The 20,645-nt window shown below is 37.2% G+C and overlaps 1 protein-coding gene across 1 annotated transcript in view; it reads left to right on the forward strand.

Annotated features, from left to right (window-relative positions):
* The first annotated feature begins 787 nt into the window (after positions 1-787).
* LOC149794132 (uncharacterized) overlaps positions 788-20,645 on the forward strand; it is a 39,281-nt gene continuing 19,423 nt past the window's right edge. Inside the window, exon 1 of the mRNA XM_089968185.1 lies at positions 788-1,186. Coding sequence (XP_089824311.1) covers positions 1,016-1,186 — 171 coding nt within the window. The 5' untranslated portion in view covers positions 788-1,015. The remainder of the gene's footprint in view (positions 1,187-20,645) is intronic.

Raw genomic sequence — 20,645 nt, forward strand, 5'->3', positions numbered from 1 at the left:
GTTCAAAGGATCATTTATTTATTTAGCAATAGACGCTTTTAATGTTACAACTTCCATAGAATCCAAACGGCATACAGTCATATTTAATGTTTCATCTTCCATAGAACCCATAGGGCATAGAGTCTTATTTAATACTAAAGATCCATTCATCCCCATAGTGTCATTCTTAATGTTAAATTCCCAAAGGTTTCCATAGGGTCATATTTAATGATAATTTCATTGGATCACCATAACGCGCCCTCTTTCTTGTATCATCCCCTATAACTACTTACATGTTTCTAATTGTAATCCAGATGATATGCAAAACATTCGTCGTATTTGTCAAATCAAAATAAATTTATAATAAATTTCAAAACTAATAGAAAAGTTTCAAAGGTTTTGACTATTATTTTCTTTTTTAATAAGGTACAGATAACATTTTGAGATGCCACTAACAGCATTCCTATCTATTTCATATAGAATAGGACTCGAAGACATGGTCTTCATATTTCATCTTGCCAAATTATTGGTGCTATTTTTCGCGATATAAAAAAAATCATTTAATATATTGCATATGCTTTTAGTAATATTTATAACAGTTTCAGGACAATTGCAGTTGGTTGGCCGCTACTAATTGTGATATACGGTAGGTTTCAGGACAACTGCAGTTAGTTTGCCGAAACCTTTAGTGATATACGGTAGGTTTCAGGACAACTGCAGTTAGTTTGCTGCAACCTTTAGTGATATACGGTAGGTTTCAGGACAATCACAATTACGTGATTTATCGCCTCACTAACCATCAGGTAACATGACATACGATGAAGGTGTGGTGATGAGAAACAGATTAGTTATACGTAGCAAATTATTGCATTGAAGGATCAATTACTCGTGGATACACCTTTTAGCTCGATGGTCCACGTACTGTCTCAAGAAACAAAACTACAAGCACATTTCGAAGTCGAAGTGTTATCTGGTCGACAGACTACATCAAACTTAACATTGAAACCTGCAAAATATCTCATTTTGGCGGACGGAAATGGTCAACGCATTGTTATTTGCTAGCCTGCTGTTGTACTTGACTTCGATATCCCATGTTGTTGGAACGGGAGCTCTTATTGATCCCCCTGCAAGAAGCGTCCTGTGGAAATATGGCTTTGAAGTTGCTACTAATTATGACTATATGAGAGTTAACTGTGGTGGACTCGATGTAAGTATTACATTTCTACACTGTTCTGTAGTAGTGATACTTAAGGAAGTATCGTGATTGAGTGCTCTTATTACCGCATGGTTCCTTTATTTTCCTATGACTGACAGTTTAACATACTTGATCCACATGAAGTTAAATAAGTGTGCAGGTTCTTTATCTAAAGATGTTATATTTAGTAATAGTTATCTGTATTACAGATAGAAGAATAAGCAGTAGAAAATGCTCTTTTTAGCCTGTATTAAATACAAACTAATAGGCAGTAGAAAACGATCTTTATATCTGTACATGTATTAAATACAAACTAATAGGCAGTAGAAAACGATCTTTATATCTGTACATGTATTAAATACAAACTAATAGGCAGTTGAAAACGATCTTTATATCTGTACATGTATTAAATACAAACTAATATGCAGTAGAAAGCGATCTTTATATCTGTACATGTATTAAATACAAACTAATATGCAGTAAAAAACGATCTTTATGTCTGTACATGTACTAAATGCAGACTAATAGGGAGTAGAAAATGAACTTTATATATGCACATGTATTAAATACAAACTAATAGGCAGTAGAAAACGATCTTTATATATGTACATGTATTAAATACAAATTAATAGGCAGTTGAAAACGATCTTTATATATGTACATGTATTAAATACAAACTAATAGTGAGTAGAAAATGAACTTTATATATGCACATGTATTAAATACAAACTAATAGGCAGTAGAAAATGATCTTTATATATGTACATGTATTAAATACAAATTAATAGGCAGTTGAAAACGATCTTTATATATGTACATGTATTAAATACAAACTAATAGGCAGTAGAAAAATGCCTCTTCGTAGCTGTATTACATACAAAGTAATAGGCAGTAGAAAATGTCTCTTTGGAGCTGCATTTGTGGTCGATCCAAATCTTTATTAAATTTACGACATCACTGTACTGTTTAAAATCTACTTGCAAACATAATATATTTTTTTGGTGTGTTTACATTTTAAAATTAGTTGTGGGGGTTCCAAAGGATGGATCCGTCCCGGGTGCCAAAATCTTTTGGTATGCCCCTGTGTAAATGTTTATTATGTTTATTTGATCGTAATGTTTGAATGTAAGGAAATGAGCATACATTTTCACTCAGCATATTATCAGTCTGTGTTAAGTATGTAGCTTTAATATGATTTGTGTCCCAATCGCAATCTAACTAATTGTTCAGTACATTGCACTAAACACTTATTTTAATACCCTAATGATACAAGATTGTGCAGCAAATTTTACTTAAAATATAAACTTTTAAAATAGAAAAATAAACAATAAAATATATTTTGGTTTTTTAAACAGGCTATGAATAAATTATATAAATTCTAGGACATGCTGTCAATAAACTAAAAGTTTAAAAAGAAATGTAAGTAAATAGAATCATATAGTTCATAACAACATGTGATATGAACAACGACCAATAACTGATGCAATATACACAATGCTGTAATTGTATACACAAATACATTTACGGAAAAGTAATAAATTCTGTAATTAAATATGCATAACAATATACAGAGAATAAAATTTGAGGCTGAATATGCATATAACTATATGAAAAGTTACGCACTGTTTCTGACAGTTTTGATAATATTTATTTTACGTCAGACGTATATAACCAAAGTTAGTATTATTGCCCTCTCTGTCATTTATGATTACTCTATTGTCACAAACTTTTTCCGGGTCTAGTAGTCTCTGCGTAAACAACAAGATTGATATCTTACGCAGATTAGTAAATATATTTCAGTTAACGTTTAATTTACTGATGTTGCTTCCTTACAATATGACAGAAAGCGGTCATCATAAGATTATAATGTACCAAAAGACTGCCTTCAAATGATCTCTAACATCATCGAGAGTTGTCTCTATATTGTGACAATAATAAGAGTAAAAATAATACCTTACCAGATATATCAGTCACTTTAGAACAGAAATGTGTATAGTACATATACTATTGTATAAAAGTATGCATGAGTGTGTACGAGAGAGAGAGAGAGAGTCAGACAGAGACAGAAAAACAGACTGTATTTGTATTAGTTGTAATAGAAAGCAAATAGCTCTGTCTGCTTGATAACCATCCTTCTTCTTACTCAGATATATTCATTATTACTCGGATCACGACGGTCTTATTCCTTGTTGTATCCTTTATTCATACATTGTTATCTTATAGGTCTTCACGTTCATATAAAAATGGTCCTTTTATTTATAAGGAATAAAAGAAAGAAATTAATGAATAAGGATGGGTGAACTGAAAAACACAAAACTGTATACAGTACATAATCATGTACATGCAAGATTGCTTCCAACAGGTTAGTACATTTTTTGCACATGATCTGATCAAAGCCGAATTTGACTTGAAGTGGTTTATTTGTTTTTCAAATGGATAAAAAAAAATACATGTATGAAAGGAAAGAGAGTAGAGCATTATTCAGGTTTTGCAACTTACGAACTTTACAAAACGTCATCAACTGCTCCCGTGAAGTGGTTAGAGCGTCCGCCTGGGATGCGGGAGGTCGCGGATTCGAACCCCAGCTGAGTGACTTATAAAAATGGGACTAGCAGCTGCCTCGCATTAAGAGGTAAGTGTTAGGCGGTGTCAGGTTAATGTGACTGCGTGGGACATGATGCTTCATATCTGCTGCATGGTGCCACAGTTCTAGACATTAACTGCCACACTGCAGACTTCGTAGCGATATGACTGAAGAAGTTACATTAAAAATCACAGACACACACACGCACGTACACACACACACACACACACAATACGCATCTTTAGTACGATAACAACAGGGTTAATCAGTTAATCGACCGTCTGACTCATATTCCAAAGGTTGCTTTAGTGTGTTCTTGAGAAAGGTACTTAGTTCCCATTCCCTCTGCACCATATAGCCATTAATGTGTTGAAAGCACCGCTAAAAACTAACAAAAACAAGCAAAGCGGAAATGAGATGTCATGTACTACAGTTTTAGTAATGCATTACCGTCTGTTATAACAGTCATATTGTTATTGTTGTTGCTGTTGTCATGGTTGTTGTTGTTATTATTATTATTATTTATTTATTTTTATGGATATTAAGTGGATTCAACTAACATTGAATAAATGTATTGTTCCCTTCTCGTGTGTGTGTGTGTGTGTGTGTGTGTGTGTGTGTGTGTGTACATTTACATAGGAGCTATAAATATATGCTTACGTATGTTTTGAAAGTGAATCATAGTAGAATTATTAGTGTTTATATATTTTTACCAGATTCTGTTTTGTTTTTTCCTATTGGAAAGGTCGGTCAGGTGGTATCTTAGAAGAATTAAGTTAATTCGTATTGTATGGGTTAAATCGTGTATGTTTTTTAACGATGTTGGAAATTTTGGATTTGGCACGCAACAGTAGTGATTATATATGTGTGTTTAGTCTTCTCGCCTGTATATAAGTAGCTCTGACCGGGCAGCTTTCTCATTCGTATGTCTTTTGTTCTTGTTGTAATATCATGTATGCAGACTTATTTTATGTTTTATTCAAATATTGTTTGCGAAGAAAAACATTCCTTTGGATTATTCAGTGGAAATAGAAAGTGCTTATTGGAATATAATATTATTTTGGAACTTATGTGAATTGTTCAAGGGAGTTCCGGACGAAGCCATTTTGACATTTTCCATTCTTTGTTGTTAGCTTATTTTTTATATAAATTATTTGATTATATGCTATTGATGCTGTAACATTATAAGTTAGACTTGACCGTGTCCAGAATCAAATTCATTTTATACTTGATGTGAAACATTGTTTTTTTTTTTTTAAATTTAGTCTGTACACAACTAATACATATTAAATAGTTTCCTATGAGTATGGTTTAAATATTAGGATTATTATTTTTGCATGAGTCAAGGACATTCTGCTTACCACGTTTTATAATCTAATTATGACAAATATTTTATTTAGTAAACATTAAGAAGCTTCTAGAAGGTTATTTTCCATTAGATAAAATATTACTTTTTTGAAGAAAAAATGATAATATTGACCTGATATCAAGTAGATATCTGAATAATCTTGTTTTCCATAAATTATTCATTCATCCTGTAAGATCTTAGCATAATAAATTGTATTATTGTTGTGTTTTGTAATTCATTTGGGCTGGAAATGTATTTGTTCAAATTACTTATTCACTAGAAATACAAAGTGCTCTTTAAAAAAACATCCTTGGAAATAGAGATTTGAATTTATATTGAAATTTCAAATAAGGAAATATTCTTGGCTTGTTTGAATCTGATTCAACAATGCATTGTTGGCACATCACCACTGCATGAGCCACCGCAGGCAGAAGGCACCTCATCCTTTCCAGCATTGGATTTAATTTGCACTTCCACTAAATTGTATTTAGAGCTTTAATCATTTAGGATCTGTGTCTGTAATTCTATTTTTATTAGGGACAATGGGAATTACCATTAAAAACACCCTTGGGTCACTCTGGGGACTATGTAAATTTAACATTAACCACCCTGGGTCACTCTAGGGACAATGGAAATTTAACATGGGTAAAAAACCCTGGGTCACTCTGGGAACAAGGGAATTTAACATTGGAGAAAGGAAATATCCATGCTAGGGACATTCTAGGGACAAAGGCATTCGAACAATGGAAATTTAACATGGGAGATATTGCTGGGTCACTCTAGGGACAATGGGAATTTAACATGGGGAATAGAGTTTGGGCTTGTCTAGGGACAAGGGGAATTGAACATGGGGAATAGAGTTTGGGTCTGTCTAGGGACAAGGGGAATTGAACAGGGGAATAGATCGTGGGACTGTCTAGGGACAAGGGGAAATTGAACATGGGAATAAATCGTGGGACTGTCTAGCGTCAAGGGGAATTTAACATATAGAAATTGAACATGGTGGGTCTGTATAGCGTCAAGGGGAATTGAACATGGTGGGATTGTCTAGGAACAATGATGGTAGAGGGTCAAACACAACAGAGACAGAGACATACATACACTAGTACAAGCGTGAGATTTATATATAAAGCATTACCAAGACCTGAAATCTTGCTGGGGTGTTCAAAAATTTGCATAATTGTAATGATGCTATAAATAGCTATAATCAAGGAAATGCTCAACGACAAAATGGATGTGACTAAAAGTAACGGTAAAATGACGAAGTTGTCCCAGAATTTAAAGGAAAATAAACATATCCCCGAAAATTAAGTTACAATGGTTTAGACTAAAATGGATAAAATTAGTAACTACTTACAATATCAACTTGTGTGACGACCGTGGATAAACACCCTTGTATCTATTTATAGCTATAATCAGCTAAAATTCCTATGAAATCCCACTATCTATTTATACTACAACTTGTGGGTTATTTGGAAAATCCCACTATCTTTTTATAGCCTCAGCTTGAGTGAACTCTAGTACATATGTATAGCTACAACCTATGGAAATCCCCAAGTCCATATTTATAGTCTCGAAATTTCCAGCGTCAGTGACGTTACTGTACTGAACACTAGGGGATCAATGTCAACAGTGTTGCAAGTGGCTGACCTGAATACACGCTACTGCAGGTAGGTAGGTAGAGTGTATCTGATAGGGATAAAGTGAGTTTTATAATGACAAACAGAGACCAATACACACACACCCACACACACACAAAGTACGCGCGCAGACATACGCACACACACACACACACACACACACACACACACACACACACACACACAGAGGGAAGAGGAAAAAACAAACCCCAAATATACTATCAACACAGAAGGGAGATAATACAAACCCCAAATAAACTATCCACACAAACGTACGCGAACGCATACAAACCCCAAATATACTATCAACACAGAAGGGAGATAATACAAACCCCAAATAAACTATCCACACAAACGTACGCGAACGCATACAAACCCCAAATATACTATCCACACAACGTCGCTAACGCATACAAACCCCAAATATGCTATCCACACTCGGGAGGAAGAAGAAAAAAACAACCAAATATACGATCTACACAACGTACGCGAACACACACACACACAGAGGGAAGAGGAAAAAACAAACCCCAAATAAACTATTCACACAAACGTACGCGAACGCATACAAACCCCAAATATACTATCAACACAGAGTGAAGAAGAAAAAGTTTTTTGAAAGCACCTAAGCCCTCACCTGCAATGACCAACTCTGCCAAACACCTACACCCCACCCCACCCCACTCCCAACACTACAAAACCCATTTAACCCGTTATTTTATGGCATCAGTGTGTGACTTAGGAAACATCAAGACACAAAATGATGGATGAATAGACTGACTATTGTTTACCGACTTGCATGCCTAAAGAGCGTGCGTGAAGGAAAACATCCTTCCATTTCAATTCTAACTAAAACATGATCCAGAGGGATAGAGAGAGGTGAAAGAGCACAATTTCATAAAGTGTGAGTAAAAACAAAACACGCCATCCTTATTATACAATGTCAAGACCAAGAGACACTTACGTTTTCTTTCTGGTCTATTCTCTTTTAGAAGGTAGTATGAAATTTCACATCAGGGCCAACGCATCGGCTCACATTGTCAATTTTTCCATTTCCATGTCTTTACTGGCACAAGTTCTTCATCATCTTCAATTTCTTCTTCTTCTGAATCCCTCTTCTCTGTTTCGTCTTGTTTTTGTTTCTTCTCTTTTCTCGTAGGGCACTCTGAATTCCAGTGTCCTTTCTCCTGACAACGATATTAGGTATCTTGACTATTGTCTCTCTTTCTTAGACGAAGCAGGTATTCTGGAGACAAATACCCATTTACCTTTGCAGATATAGCAAACTTCATTAGCACTTACACACTTTCGTATGACTCTCATCAAATCAACGACCAAAAGAGTAAGTTTTGTTGCCACTTTCGTATGTGAATTATGCTTTCGTATGACTTTTAGCAAATATTTGACCAGCAGGTCGATCTGTGCTGACTCTTCCATCTTCTTGATCGTTTGAGAGCGGAATGAATACTCTGACGCTAAGACACTCTCCTTATATACAGGGACCTGCTGCGTAAGAAACCTAGTCAAATGTAATTTTGCAATAAGATGAAACGATTTCATTGAGGAAGTAAAAAGCAATGATGTACCGTATCGCCTCACACAAAACCTGAAGTGTTAGTTCAAATCCGTGTCAGCGATTTCGAAGACGACATAACTGGGCTTTAATCAATGCTCTCCAATTATGCCACAAAACCACGAGTCCTGATTCACGCCAAAATAAATTTCGTTCGGTCCATAAAAAATAGTATCACATCTGAGAAACGCATAAATGAACTTCCAGAAAACTGAGAACGACGGCTTACACCTACAACGTAAATGTATGAGTTCAAGTAGTGCGTAAAACTTAGTCAAATTAAATTTTTATAGTCAAGACGAAACGATCTCTTTTCGAACAAGAAAGCAGACACCAAGCGACAATGGCGATCCGTGTCACACAACACTTTTCAAAATGTGTATTATCAGAGGTTTGTTCTAGCGATCTGCACGGTTAAATTAAATGTTGATGTATTTTGCAATAAGACGGACACAATTTCCATGGGATCGCCCATGGTACGATTGTTCGTGCATTAGTTTAATTTTTAAAAATATTTTTTTATATAAATCGCCTATAGGATTGACCCAGTAAAGCATGGCCATTCTCGCCACTGTCTGAATAGGTACTCAAGTCAATTCGAAGCGAACGCGGTAAGAAAATAAGTATAGCCAATGAAATGGCTTACAACGGGTGATGCATTGTTTTGTTCTAGGACTGTGTGGCATAATAATCCCTATGTTCTTGCGTTGTTACTATTACAGTACAGACACTAAAATGTGAACTTACAAGCCCTCTTTGTGTGTGTGTTGTACCATTTCCTCTTACCACATCAAAATACTGAGCGTCACAGTATTGGTTCGCGTTTTCAAGCTGACCATTTTTTTATATCTCACTTAAACATTTCGACATAAACACTCACACTCACATCGGTAGAGTCAGAACAGATGTGTTACAGTATTGAGGGGCATGTTATCTTTTTTTTTCAAACTAATAAATTTGGGGTTTGTATGAAGTAAAGAACCGAAAGTACAGTGAAACTCAAGGATGATGACCCAATCTGTCTGTCTATTGATGCGTGTATTTACTTAAGAAGAAATATGACCTCTAAAACACAAAGAGATACGGCAAGCATGATTAGATTAAACACAACGATGTTTTCCTTCACGCCCGTGTAATTTAGAGTTTCAATCGTCTTTGAAGACAAACTTGGTCTCCTTTTGTAGGGCTTGAAATAATAAAAAATGCTGAAAAATCTTAGGCAATTTGCTATAGATAATTTCATCAACAGACTAAACAACATAAATACCGTTACAAGAATAGAAAGCCTTAAATCTTCTATCAAAAAGAAATGCAGGAAAAAAATTAAAGATTAACGATAACTAACCAATGAAACCGAATTTAACAAAGGCAATGACATGTGAAGAAATGCCTCTCACTTTGGAAAGGTAGGCGAATGTACTCTGTCATGCACCATCAACTTGAAAAAATTATAAACAGAGAGAAACCTGAATTCAAAATTCAGTTATTTTTTTCTTCAAAATTATTTCGTTTCTTTTTTTCTTTTTTTTTTTTGGAAGAAATCTAAGCACTAATATAGAGTGGAAAAGGGAAAATGCACATACAAACTTTGATATTTCTGAAAAAATGAGGGGATATTCCTAACGTTCATAACCACCTATATATGCCTGGACTTGTCTGTGACTTATCCACAAAACAAGATGTACATATTTCTGGTCAAGCTGCAAGTGTGTGCGTGTTTTTGAAAATGGTAAAACTTGGATATACAATTTTCTCGTGACACTTATAAAGTGAAGAGTCTGTGCAAGTGTCAAAAGCCAAAGTCATATAAGTTTTGTATTTTGTACGGCTTGTAAAGATATCCACTTTAGGAAATGTGAAGTATCACAAGTTATTATCACAAACAGAAGTGGAACATAGGGGCTTGCAAGAAAGAAAATAACCCAGACAGTTGGTGTCATCAAGAGTGCTAGAGACGGTACCCGAACTTGCTTGCTTACTTGAATTAAAGTAATTTTCGCTCTAATGGAGCATGTATCACTTGTTTAATAACGCACCGCGTGATTTTTAATTACTCCTGGGGAAGGAAAGAGAGCCTCATCCCCCAGGCTTTTATGTACTCACAGACTATTTTTAAATTTAGCCGCTCAGGTGTAGGACTAACTAGTCCTTAACAACCTGACTGAAAGGCTTTAAACATGAGTGGGAATTGTCTCACCACACACTCATTTTTCTGTCCGAGCGTGGTAAAGGAGGAAAAAGGTGCTCAGCAAGACAGCCATGGATGTTAAGTACTCACCAAAACGCTAGACCGTACTTATTTCAAATCAAGTCCCGTTTTTTGCAAATCGACAATAATAAGTACCAATAATGTGTTAACCACCTGTGCAATTAGTTCAAATCTAACGAGTCTATTAAATTTCCTAACATATCTGTCTAATATTAGTGCTTAGTGTACATAAAAATAGCCATACTGATCTTATTTAAATTATTATGTCTAAGCGACATATACCAGTTTGGTCACTGTTAGGTTTAAAAAGTTAAGTTTGTTGCGGTGTTCCAATGGGTCAAGTTTGTTTCGAGAATAGTTTAGTCAAGGAAGGATACCAAGCCAAATATGGTTCCCTATTTAATAAAAAGCAATCTTTTGGAGCCCTAAAAAAAGTTTGTTTTTTCTGTTAAAAGGTAACATGTCTCTCTTTTGCTTTCACGTTCTTTCCCGCACTCCTAGTCTCATGATTCTTGATATTAGGAAATGCGTAGCATGATGGGCGGTAATGTAAGCAGCGGCTTCTACCAGTTGACTGAGGGGGTATCCAGTGTAGGCTTGTCTGTAGAATTGGGGAAGAACTCTGACCCCTAATCCCCATTGAGAAGGTCTTGGTTTAAAGATGTCTAGAAATCTGTAGGCAACGTATTGTATGGCTCTAATAAACTGCCCTGCTATGTTGACGTCATACAATGCTTGATCTAGCCCCATTTCGGTGTACTTTTCAACGAGGGTCAGCGTCCCCCTCCTCCTCCTCAACCGCCTCAATTTCCTCTTCTGGTTCTGATACTAATTCTTCAGTTGAGGTAGATAGTTTCAAATCCGCTGCTATGGTGTCTGTCGCTGTTATTGTTGTTGTGGTTGTTATTTCAGCTGAGATTGCCTGTAGTATCGGAGTGAGAAAAGAACGCAGTGCCTCCGATAATTACATTTGAGTTTGCCATACCGTTTGTCTAACATAATTGGACCTTTGTTTTGCCACCACTCTTTCCGGGACGGGTTGTTTGTTAGGTATAGTCGGCTGTTGACTAGATGTTATTTGTGTTCTCGAGGTGGGTGGAGTGCTGACTGGCAGAAACCGTAAAGTGGGCAAACGACGTGTCAAAGAAGTCAAAGTACGTTGGAAAGGATATCCGACCAGTTATCATTCTTGGATAAACGCTTCGTACGTCATCGACTATAAAAAGAAGTGACCATCATTACCTTTCACACAGATTCAGCTACTGCGATCACTCCTTCACCCAATTCTTCTCTGCAAGATTTAGAAAAACAACCCTTGTGGGTGAGATATAGAGAACGTGTGCCTAAAACGCAAATCGTCTTTTTCTGCCAAATCTTCGTGGTGTATTGTGTCATCGGGGCAGCCATTGCCAATTTGAGTTTGCAACAAGGAGACAAACAATTGTGGACCATTGTATTGAGCAGTTGCATCGGTTACCTGCTTCCTAATACCTCCCTGAAATTCTCCTCGAACGGGAACCACGGGAACCTTGTGTCCAGTGTCAGTGCCAGCCACCACTCCAACAACAACTCCATTTTGGGCGGAGACACTCCTTTGACTTCCAGTAACACCTCGGAGAGCCACAGAACTCTGGAATTATGAGCAATAACAACCAATTTTACTTAACCTTACCCAGTGACAGTTCCATGGAGGTGTTTCCCAACAACACGTTGTGCTGTTACACGGTCAAATTACCTCAGACCATCCCCTTAGAACACGAAGCCCATTGGGAAGTGGCTTTAGTGGAAATCATTCACCCAACACAAATCAAAAACATCACCGAAAAGCAAAACACTTTCGAGGTGGAAATCCTGAATGCCCAATTGGAGGAAGAAATCAATAAAATCGGGTTTTTAGGGGACACAAGACCAGCCAGCAATCCAGCCTTCATTATCTACACCTTGAAAATTCCTTCAGGTTATTATTTTAGTGGTGAACATTTGGTGGACACTATTGCGGACAGGTTCAACTTAGCCTTTGGCAAAGCACTGAACAGAGCCAAAAAAAGCGTGAAGATTGAGTACCATAAAGTGGCTCATCGTCCCATGATCAAATTTCAAGATACGGACACATTGTCCCTCAAGTTCAATGGTAGTTTGTTTGTAATTTTGGGTGGACATGCAGAAATGGTCGCAAACAATTTGAGCCAAAAGATCAAAAGTAATATGGATTTTTACAGAGCTTTTGGAAACCCGGTAGAACTGAACCAAGGACTTAATTTGATCTTTGTGTATTCCGATGTGGAGGAGTACAACGTGGTGGGACACACATCTGTGCCGTTACTGTGTGTCATTCCTTTCAAAGTGGATAGTACCACAAACAATGACCAGGAAGGTGCAAACACCTATCACGTACACCGTGAATTTGTACATCTCACTATTTGCCCGTCAGTAAGTCGTATTTAGACACTGTCAACATTGCTATAAAAGGAGATCTGGGACAAAATATTCCATTCTCCAAAGGGAAAGTTACAGTGAAACTCCATTTTCGAAAACGGTTCTCTAACGAATTGTAAGTCAAGACAGCGACGAGTGACATTTTCACCCTATAAAATCCGGCCAGATGCGTGTGGAATTTCAGTTTGCAGAAAATTTACGTGCAGATAATACGGTGAACGTCCTCCTGTATGCTGAATTTGACAATACGATATAAACCAACAGTTTGAGAGAAGTCATTCTACACTATTAGAAGTCATGGAAGACTTTTATCAATGTTTATATAGTAGGGATTCTTTGGACATGGAATGTGAAGATCCTGAGGAAGGAGAACCCCAAGACAAAGACGAAGAAGTCATCATGATGAAGTCTAGATGGCCAGAACAAGAATCACATTTAATTTCCTGTTATGCTATAGTCTTGACAGAAAAAAATTAAGGAATTGATCAAGAAAGATTGCTATGGATGTCATAACGATCATCCCAGTCAAATTCAACACGATAAATGCCTAATGCTGAGTCAAGAAGAAAAATTCGACGAATATCTGGACGAAGCTTGGAGTCTCATCTCGGAAGAAGACGTGTTACAACAGTGGTATAAAGGCTTGCGTGAACATCATTGTCCTCCATTAACAACTCAAGAGATCCACCGCAACGAAGCTCTGTTGGATCAGAGTTGGGAGACAAGGCGAAGAAACGGTTACTTGTCAGACATTTTCAAGCAAAAAGTCAGGATCGAATTGATGACTTATCATTACCTGTGAAGAAAAAAAAAAACAAAAAATGGATACCTGAGAACTTTATTACCTTTTGAACCACAGTTCGTACACTGCTTCTTGGAATCCTGTCGTCTGTGCTAAAGATGAACTCCCTCATCGCAAACCTCAAAACCATCAAGCTTATGTCATTAACACGGACGACAGTCATCTCCCAGGAACCCACTGGGTAGCCGTTTACTTTCCTCAAGAAGGATGTGTGAAATATTTTGATTCGTACGGATTGCCCCCTTTGGAAGACGATATCATGGACTTTATGAGAAGAAATGCTCAGACCACCCGATTCAATAATGTGAAATTACAAGGCACAGATTCCTTGGTGTGCGGACAGTACTGTGTGTATTTTCTGCATCATCGCAGCCTGGGCTATTCCTTAGAACATTTAGTAACTCATTTTGATCCTCGTTCTTCTTCAAGAAACGATGTGAAAGTAGATCGATGGTTTTGTGACCATTATGCTTATCTTTTGTCTCAAGCTAGGAAACGTAGTGTCCATCAATGGCCTAATGACTTCCAACAGTGGAAATCACAATTTCATTCACAACGTTGTCAGCCCTGTTTAAAGTAGAGTGTGAATTGAAAAAATGTTTGGTATTTGAAAAAATGTTTGATGTTATATGGTTGGATTATTGTTAAAAAAATGTTAGAGTTGTTGGCTAGTGTTAAGTGATTCTGAAAAAAAATGTTGTGTTTTGAAGAAAAAAATGCCTTTGTGGTTTGTTTGGCTATAGGAATCCTGATTCATGCTCTTTGACTTCTCTCTATCCCTCCCATAACACTATTTGAACGGTTCGACTCGAAAACCGTGTAGTAATGTTTTCCTTCACGTCCGCGCTTTAACAATAAAAACGGGGTAGTCTCCAGTCTGCCCATCCATTGTTAACTTATCTTCCTACGAAGATGTGCTCAAGATTAGCCAAGTTGAACGAAGCCTATGTGAATTTGCATAGGGTCATGACAAGTCTGATACCGAGACCTGAAGAGATAGACAATATCATAATGTTGAAAGTCACTGAAGACATGAAAGAAGAGCTCTTCAAGGAGGAATTCAAGAAGGAGAAAGAAGAATGGATGGAGAAGTACAGACTTCATAAACAGTAGAGAAAGCAGCAACAGCAGCAGCATGAACCTGACAGAGGCTTTGTCAACAGTTGTATCGACACCAAAGAGTTCTTCTTCTCTTTTCCGAAGAAGCAGACCTTATCCTGTGAGAAAGCCTGTCGTCAGAGGAGGCCGTCATCTTATAACCTAAGCGATCTAATGCACGAACAATCGTACCATGGGCGATCCCATGGAAATTGTGTCCGTCTTATTGCAAAATACATCAACATTTAATTTAACCGTGCAGATCGCTAGAACAAACCTCTGATAATACACATTTTGAAAAGTGTTGTGTGACACGGATCGCCATTGTCGCTTGGTGTCTGCTTTCTTGTTCGAAAAGAGATCGTTTCGTCTTGACTATAAAAATTTAATTTGACTAAGTTTTACGCACTACTTGAACTCATACATTTACGTTGTAGGTGTAAGCCGTCGTTCTCAGTTTTCTGGAAGTTCATTTATGCGTTTCTCAGATGTGATACTATTTTTTATGGACCGAACGAAATTTATTTTGGCGTGAATCAGGACTCGTGGTTTTGTGGCATAATTGGAGAGCATTGATTAAAGCCCAGTTATGTCGTCTTCGAAATCGCTGACACGGATTTGAACTAACACTTCAGGTTTTGTGTGAGGCGATACGGTACATCATTGCTTTTTACTTCCTCAATGAAATCGTTTCATCTTATTGCAAAATTACATTTGACTAGGTTTCTTACGCAGCAGGTCCCTGTATATAAGGAGAGTGTCTTAGCGTCAGAGTATTCATTCCGCTCTCAAACGATCAAGAAGATGGAAGAGTCAGCACAGATCGACCTGCTGGTCAAATATTTGCTAAAAGTCATACGAAAGCATAATTCACATACGAAAGTGGCAACAAAACTTACTCTTTTGGTCGTTGATTTGATGAGAGTCATACGAAAGTGTGTAAGTGCTAATGAAGTTTGCTATATCTGCAAAGGTAAATGGGTATTTGTCTCCAGAATACCTGCTTCGTCTAAGAAAGAGAGACAATAGTCAAGATACCTAATATCGTTGTCAGGAGAAAGGACACTGGAATTCAGAGTGCCCTACGAGAAAAGAGAAGAAACAAAAACAAGACGAAACAGAGAAGAGGGATTCAGAAGAAGAAGAAATTGAAGATGATGAAGAACTTGTGCCAGTAAAGACATGGAAATGGAAAAATTGACAATGTGAGCCGATGCGTTGGCCCTGATGTGAAATTTCATACTACCTTCTAAAAGAGAATAGACCAGAAAGAAAACGTAAGTGTCTCTTGGTCTTGACATTGTATAATAAGGATGGCGTGTTTTGTTTTTACTCACACTTTATGAAATTGTGCTCTTTCACCTCTCTCTATCCCTCTGGATCATGTTTTAGTTAGAATTGAAATGGAAGGATGTTTTCCTTCACGCACGCTCTTTAGGCATGCAAGTCGGTAAACAATAGTCAGTCTATTCATCCATCATTTTGTGTCTTGATGTTTCCTAAGTCACACACTGATGCCATAAAATAACGGGTTAAATGGGTTTTGTAGTGTTGGGAGTGGGGTGGGGTGGGGTGTAGGTGTTTGGCAGAGTTGGTCATTGCAGGTGAGGGCTTAGGTGCTTTCAAAAAACTTTTTCTTCTTCACTCTGTGTTGATAGTATATTTGGGGTTTGTATGCGTTCGCGTACGTTTGTGTGAATAGTTTATTTGGGGTTTGTTTTTTCCTCTTCCCTCTGTGTGTGTGTGTGTGTGTGTGTGTGTGTGTGTGTGTGTGTGTGTGTTCGCGTACGTTGTGTAGATCGTATATATGGTTGTTTTTTTCTTCTTCCTCCCGAGTGTGGATAGCATATTTGGGGTTTGTATGCGTTAGCGACGTTGTGTGGATAGTATATTTGGGGTTTGTATGCGTTCGCGTACGTTTGTGTGGATAGTTTATTTGGGGTTTGTATGCGTTCGCGTACGTTTGTGTGGATAGTTTATTTGGGGTTTGTATTATCTCCCTTCTGTGTTGATAGTATATTTGGGGTTTGTATGCGTTCGCGTACGTTTGTGTGGATAGTTTATTTGGGGTTTGTCGTATCTCCCTTCTGTGTTGATAGTATATTTGGGGCTTGTTTTTTCCTCTTCCCTCTGTGTGTGTGTGTGTGTGTGTGGGTGTGTGTGTGTGTTCGCGTACGTTGTGCAGATCGTATATTTGGTTGTTTTTTTCTTCTTCCTCCCGAGTGTGGATAGCATATTTGGGGTTTGTATGCGTTAGCGACGTTGTGTGGATAGTATATTTGGGGTTTGTATGCGTTCGCGTACGTTTGTGTGGATAGTTTATTTGGGGTTTGTATTATCTCCCTTCTGTGTTGGTAGTATATTTGGGCTTTGTATGCGTTCGCGTACGTTTGTGTGGATAGTTTATTTGGGGTTTGTATTATCTCCCTTCTGTGTTGATAGTATATTTGGGGTTTGTTTTCTCCTCTTCCCGCTGTGTATGTGTGTGTGTGTGTGTGTTTGTGTTTGTGTGTGTGTGTTCGCGTACGTTGTGTAGATCGTATATTTGGTTGTTTTTTTCTTCTTCCTCCCGAGTGTGGATAGCATATTTGGGGTTTGTATGTGTTAGCGACGTTGTGTGGATAGTATATTTGGGGTTTGTATGCGTTCGCGTACGTTTGTGTGGATAGTTTATTTGGGGTTTGTATTATCTCCCTTCTGTGTTGATAGTAAATTTGGGCTTTGTATGCGTTCGCGTACGTTTGTGTGGATAGTTTATTTGGGGTTTGTATTATCTCCCTTCTGTGTTGATAGTATATTTAGGGTTTGTTTTTTCCTCTTCCCTCTGTGTGTGTGTGTGTTTGTGTGTGTGTGTTCGCGTACGTTGTGTAGATCGTATATTTGGTTGTTTTTTTCTTCTTCCTCCCGAGTGTGGATAGCATATTTGGGGTTTGTATGCGTGAGCGACTTTGTGTGGATAGTATATTTGGGGTTTGTTTGCGTTCGCGTACGTTTGTGTGGATAGTTTATTTGGGGTTTGTATTATCTCTCTTCTGTGTTGATAGTATATTTGGGGTTTGTTTTTTCCTCTTCCCTCTGTGTGTGTGTGTGTGTGTGTGTGTGCGTATGTCTGCGCGCGTACGTTGTGTGTGTGTGGGTGTGTGTATTGGTCTCTGTTTGTCACTATAAAACTCACTTTATCCCTATCAGATACACTCTACCTACCTACCTGCAGTAACGTGTATTCAGGTCAGCCACTTGCAACACTGTTGACATTTATCCTCTAGTGTTCAGTACAGTGACGTCACTGACGCTGGAAATTTCGAGACTATAAATATGGACTTGGGGATTTCCATAGGTTGTAGCTATACATATGTACTAGAGTTCATAAACAGGAACGTCACTCAAGCTGAGGCTATAAAAAGATAGTGGGATTTTCCAAAGGAATAACCCACAAGTTGTAGTATAAATAGATAGTGGGATTTCATAGGAATTTTAGCTGATTATAGCTATAAATAGATACATGGGTGTTTATCCACGATCGTCACACAAGTTGATATTGTAAGTAGTTACTAATTTTATCCATTTTAGTCTAAACCATTGTAACTTAATTTTCGGGGATATGTTTATTTTCCTTTAAATTCTGGGACAATTTCGTCATTTTACCGTTACTTTTAGTCATATCCATTTTGTCGTTGAGCATTTCCTTGATTATAGCTATTTATAGCATCATTACAATTATGCAAAGTTTTGAACACCCCAGCAAGATTTCAGGTCTTGGTAATGCTTTATATATAAATCTCACGCTTGTACTAGTGTATGTATGTCTCTGTCTCTGTTGTGTTTGACCCTCTACCATCATTGTTCCTAGACAATCCCACCATGTTCAATTCCCCTTGACGCTATACAGACCCACCATGTTCAATTTCTATATGTTAAATTCCCCTTGACGCTAGACAGTCCCACGATTTATTCCCATGTTCAATTTCCCCTTGTCCCTAGACAGTCCCACGATCTATTCCCCTGTTCAATTCCCCTTGTCCCTAGACAGACCCAAACTCTATTCCCCATGTTCAATTCCCCTTGTCCCTAGACAAGCCCAAACTCTATTCCCCATGTTCAATTCCCCTTGTCCCTAGACAAGCCCAAACTCTATTCCCCATGTTAAATTCCCATTGTCCCTAGAGTGACCCAGCAATATCTCCCATGTTAAATTTCCATTGTTCGAATGCCTTTGTCCCTAGAATGTCCCTAGCATGGATATTTCCTTTCTCCAATGTTAAATTCCCTTGTCCCCAGATTGACCCAGGTTTTTTTGCCCATGTTAAATTTCCATTGTTCCTAGAGTGACCCAGGGTGGTTAATGTTAAATTTACATAGTCCCCAGAGTGACCCAAGGGTGTTTTTAATGGTAATTCCCATTGTCCCTAGGGTGACCCCATTCACTACTCACATTATTTTCTGCAAATGCCAAATTACTACGATGACAAAAATTACACAAATAATATGAATGAATAACACCATCATATCTACGAATCTCTATAGAATGTTTATGACTAGATCATCTGAATCTCATAAGAGTATTACGAACACAATAGTTAAATCCATGGATAGAAAATTCTAAACACTTAATAATGTTTTGTAATTCTGATAATACTGTCACTTTGATGACTGCGTGATTTTATCATGCCAGTGTTGACTAATAAAATCCTTGCCTCTTTGAGAGAATGCTGTTACAAATAAGCTGACATATCCAACATCTTGTGATATCCATAGAAAGCCAGATCCATAGCTAAATAATAAATTTCTCCCATGTAATGCCCACATAACACGTCCGTTATCACCTAATGATTGAAACATTTTGTAGTATTCTGCTGGGCAGCTGCTCTTATCGGTATGTAACAATTTACACCAATATTTAGCATACAACTGTGGTCTGCCACATTCACAAAGAGTAACCTAATTATTTTTGGTGAGATACATATATATTATTTGCAGAAGCGGCTTTAAACATTTTCAGTACATTCCGAATATGCATGGCTCAAAATTTCAGAACCATGAGATAATATGGGCTTTACATTATTGTCTGATATTTTCAAGTTATCTAAGCGACAAAGAAACACCAAAATTGCCTTTGGTTATAAACGATAGTCATAACAGATTTAGCTGTCGTCCAGGATAATTTGGGTTGTACATACAAGACCCATATATTTATAAAATACAACTGTACCAGTTTGTGCCCATTTAAAAAAGAACACTTTTCATAATTCTTGAAAGGTCCTCCATGGCGAAAAGCAATTATTGTTGTCCTATCGAGGTTAACCTCCATTCAAATGGTACTATAAATAAGTTCCTTTACATGTAACTGTTGTTGCAATATTATCGCTGTATTAGCGCAATTAGCTATATCATTAGCAGTTGAAAGTGCTAACAGATCTGGGACATTTTCTGAAGTAAAATAATCTCTACCAAAATATTATCTCAGCAATCGAATAAAATAGTTAATAAACAAAGACAATAATAGTGGACTCAAAACATAACCTAGTTTAGTGCCCAGCATACAAGGCGTTCGGTTTGGCCTTCACTTGATTGTATACATGTCTGCAAGTTAAAGTACACTGCTTTTAAAATGGATAAAAGTTTCCCATTCGTATAAATACTTATTTTTAATAGAGATAAAGATCTTGCACATAGAATTAATAAATTATATACCCCTGAAATATTAGGATCGCATTTTTATGTAATGGTCATATAATACCCTTGAACGAGGAAAATGTCAGTGATAAAAACTTAGCTAAAAGT

Source organism: Sinohyriopsis cumingii, chromosome 8, assembly GCF_028554795.1.
Source record: "Sinohyriopsis cumingii isolate HCF-2022 chromosome 8, ASM2855479v2, whole genome shotgun sequence".
Lineage (NCBI taxonomy): Eukaryota > Metazoa > Mollusca > Bivalvia > Unionida > Unionidae > Sinohyriopsis > Sinohyriopsis cumingii.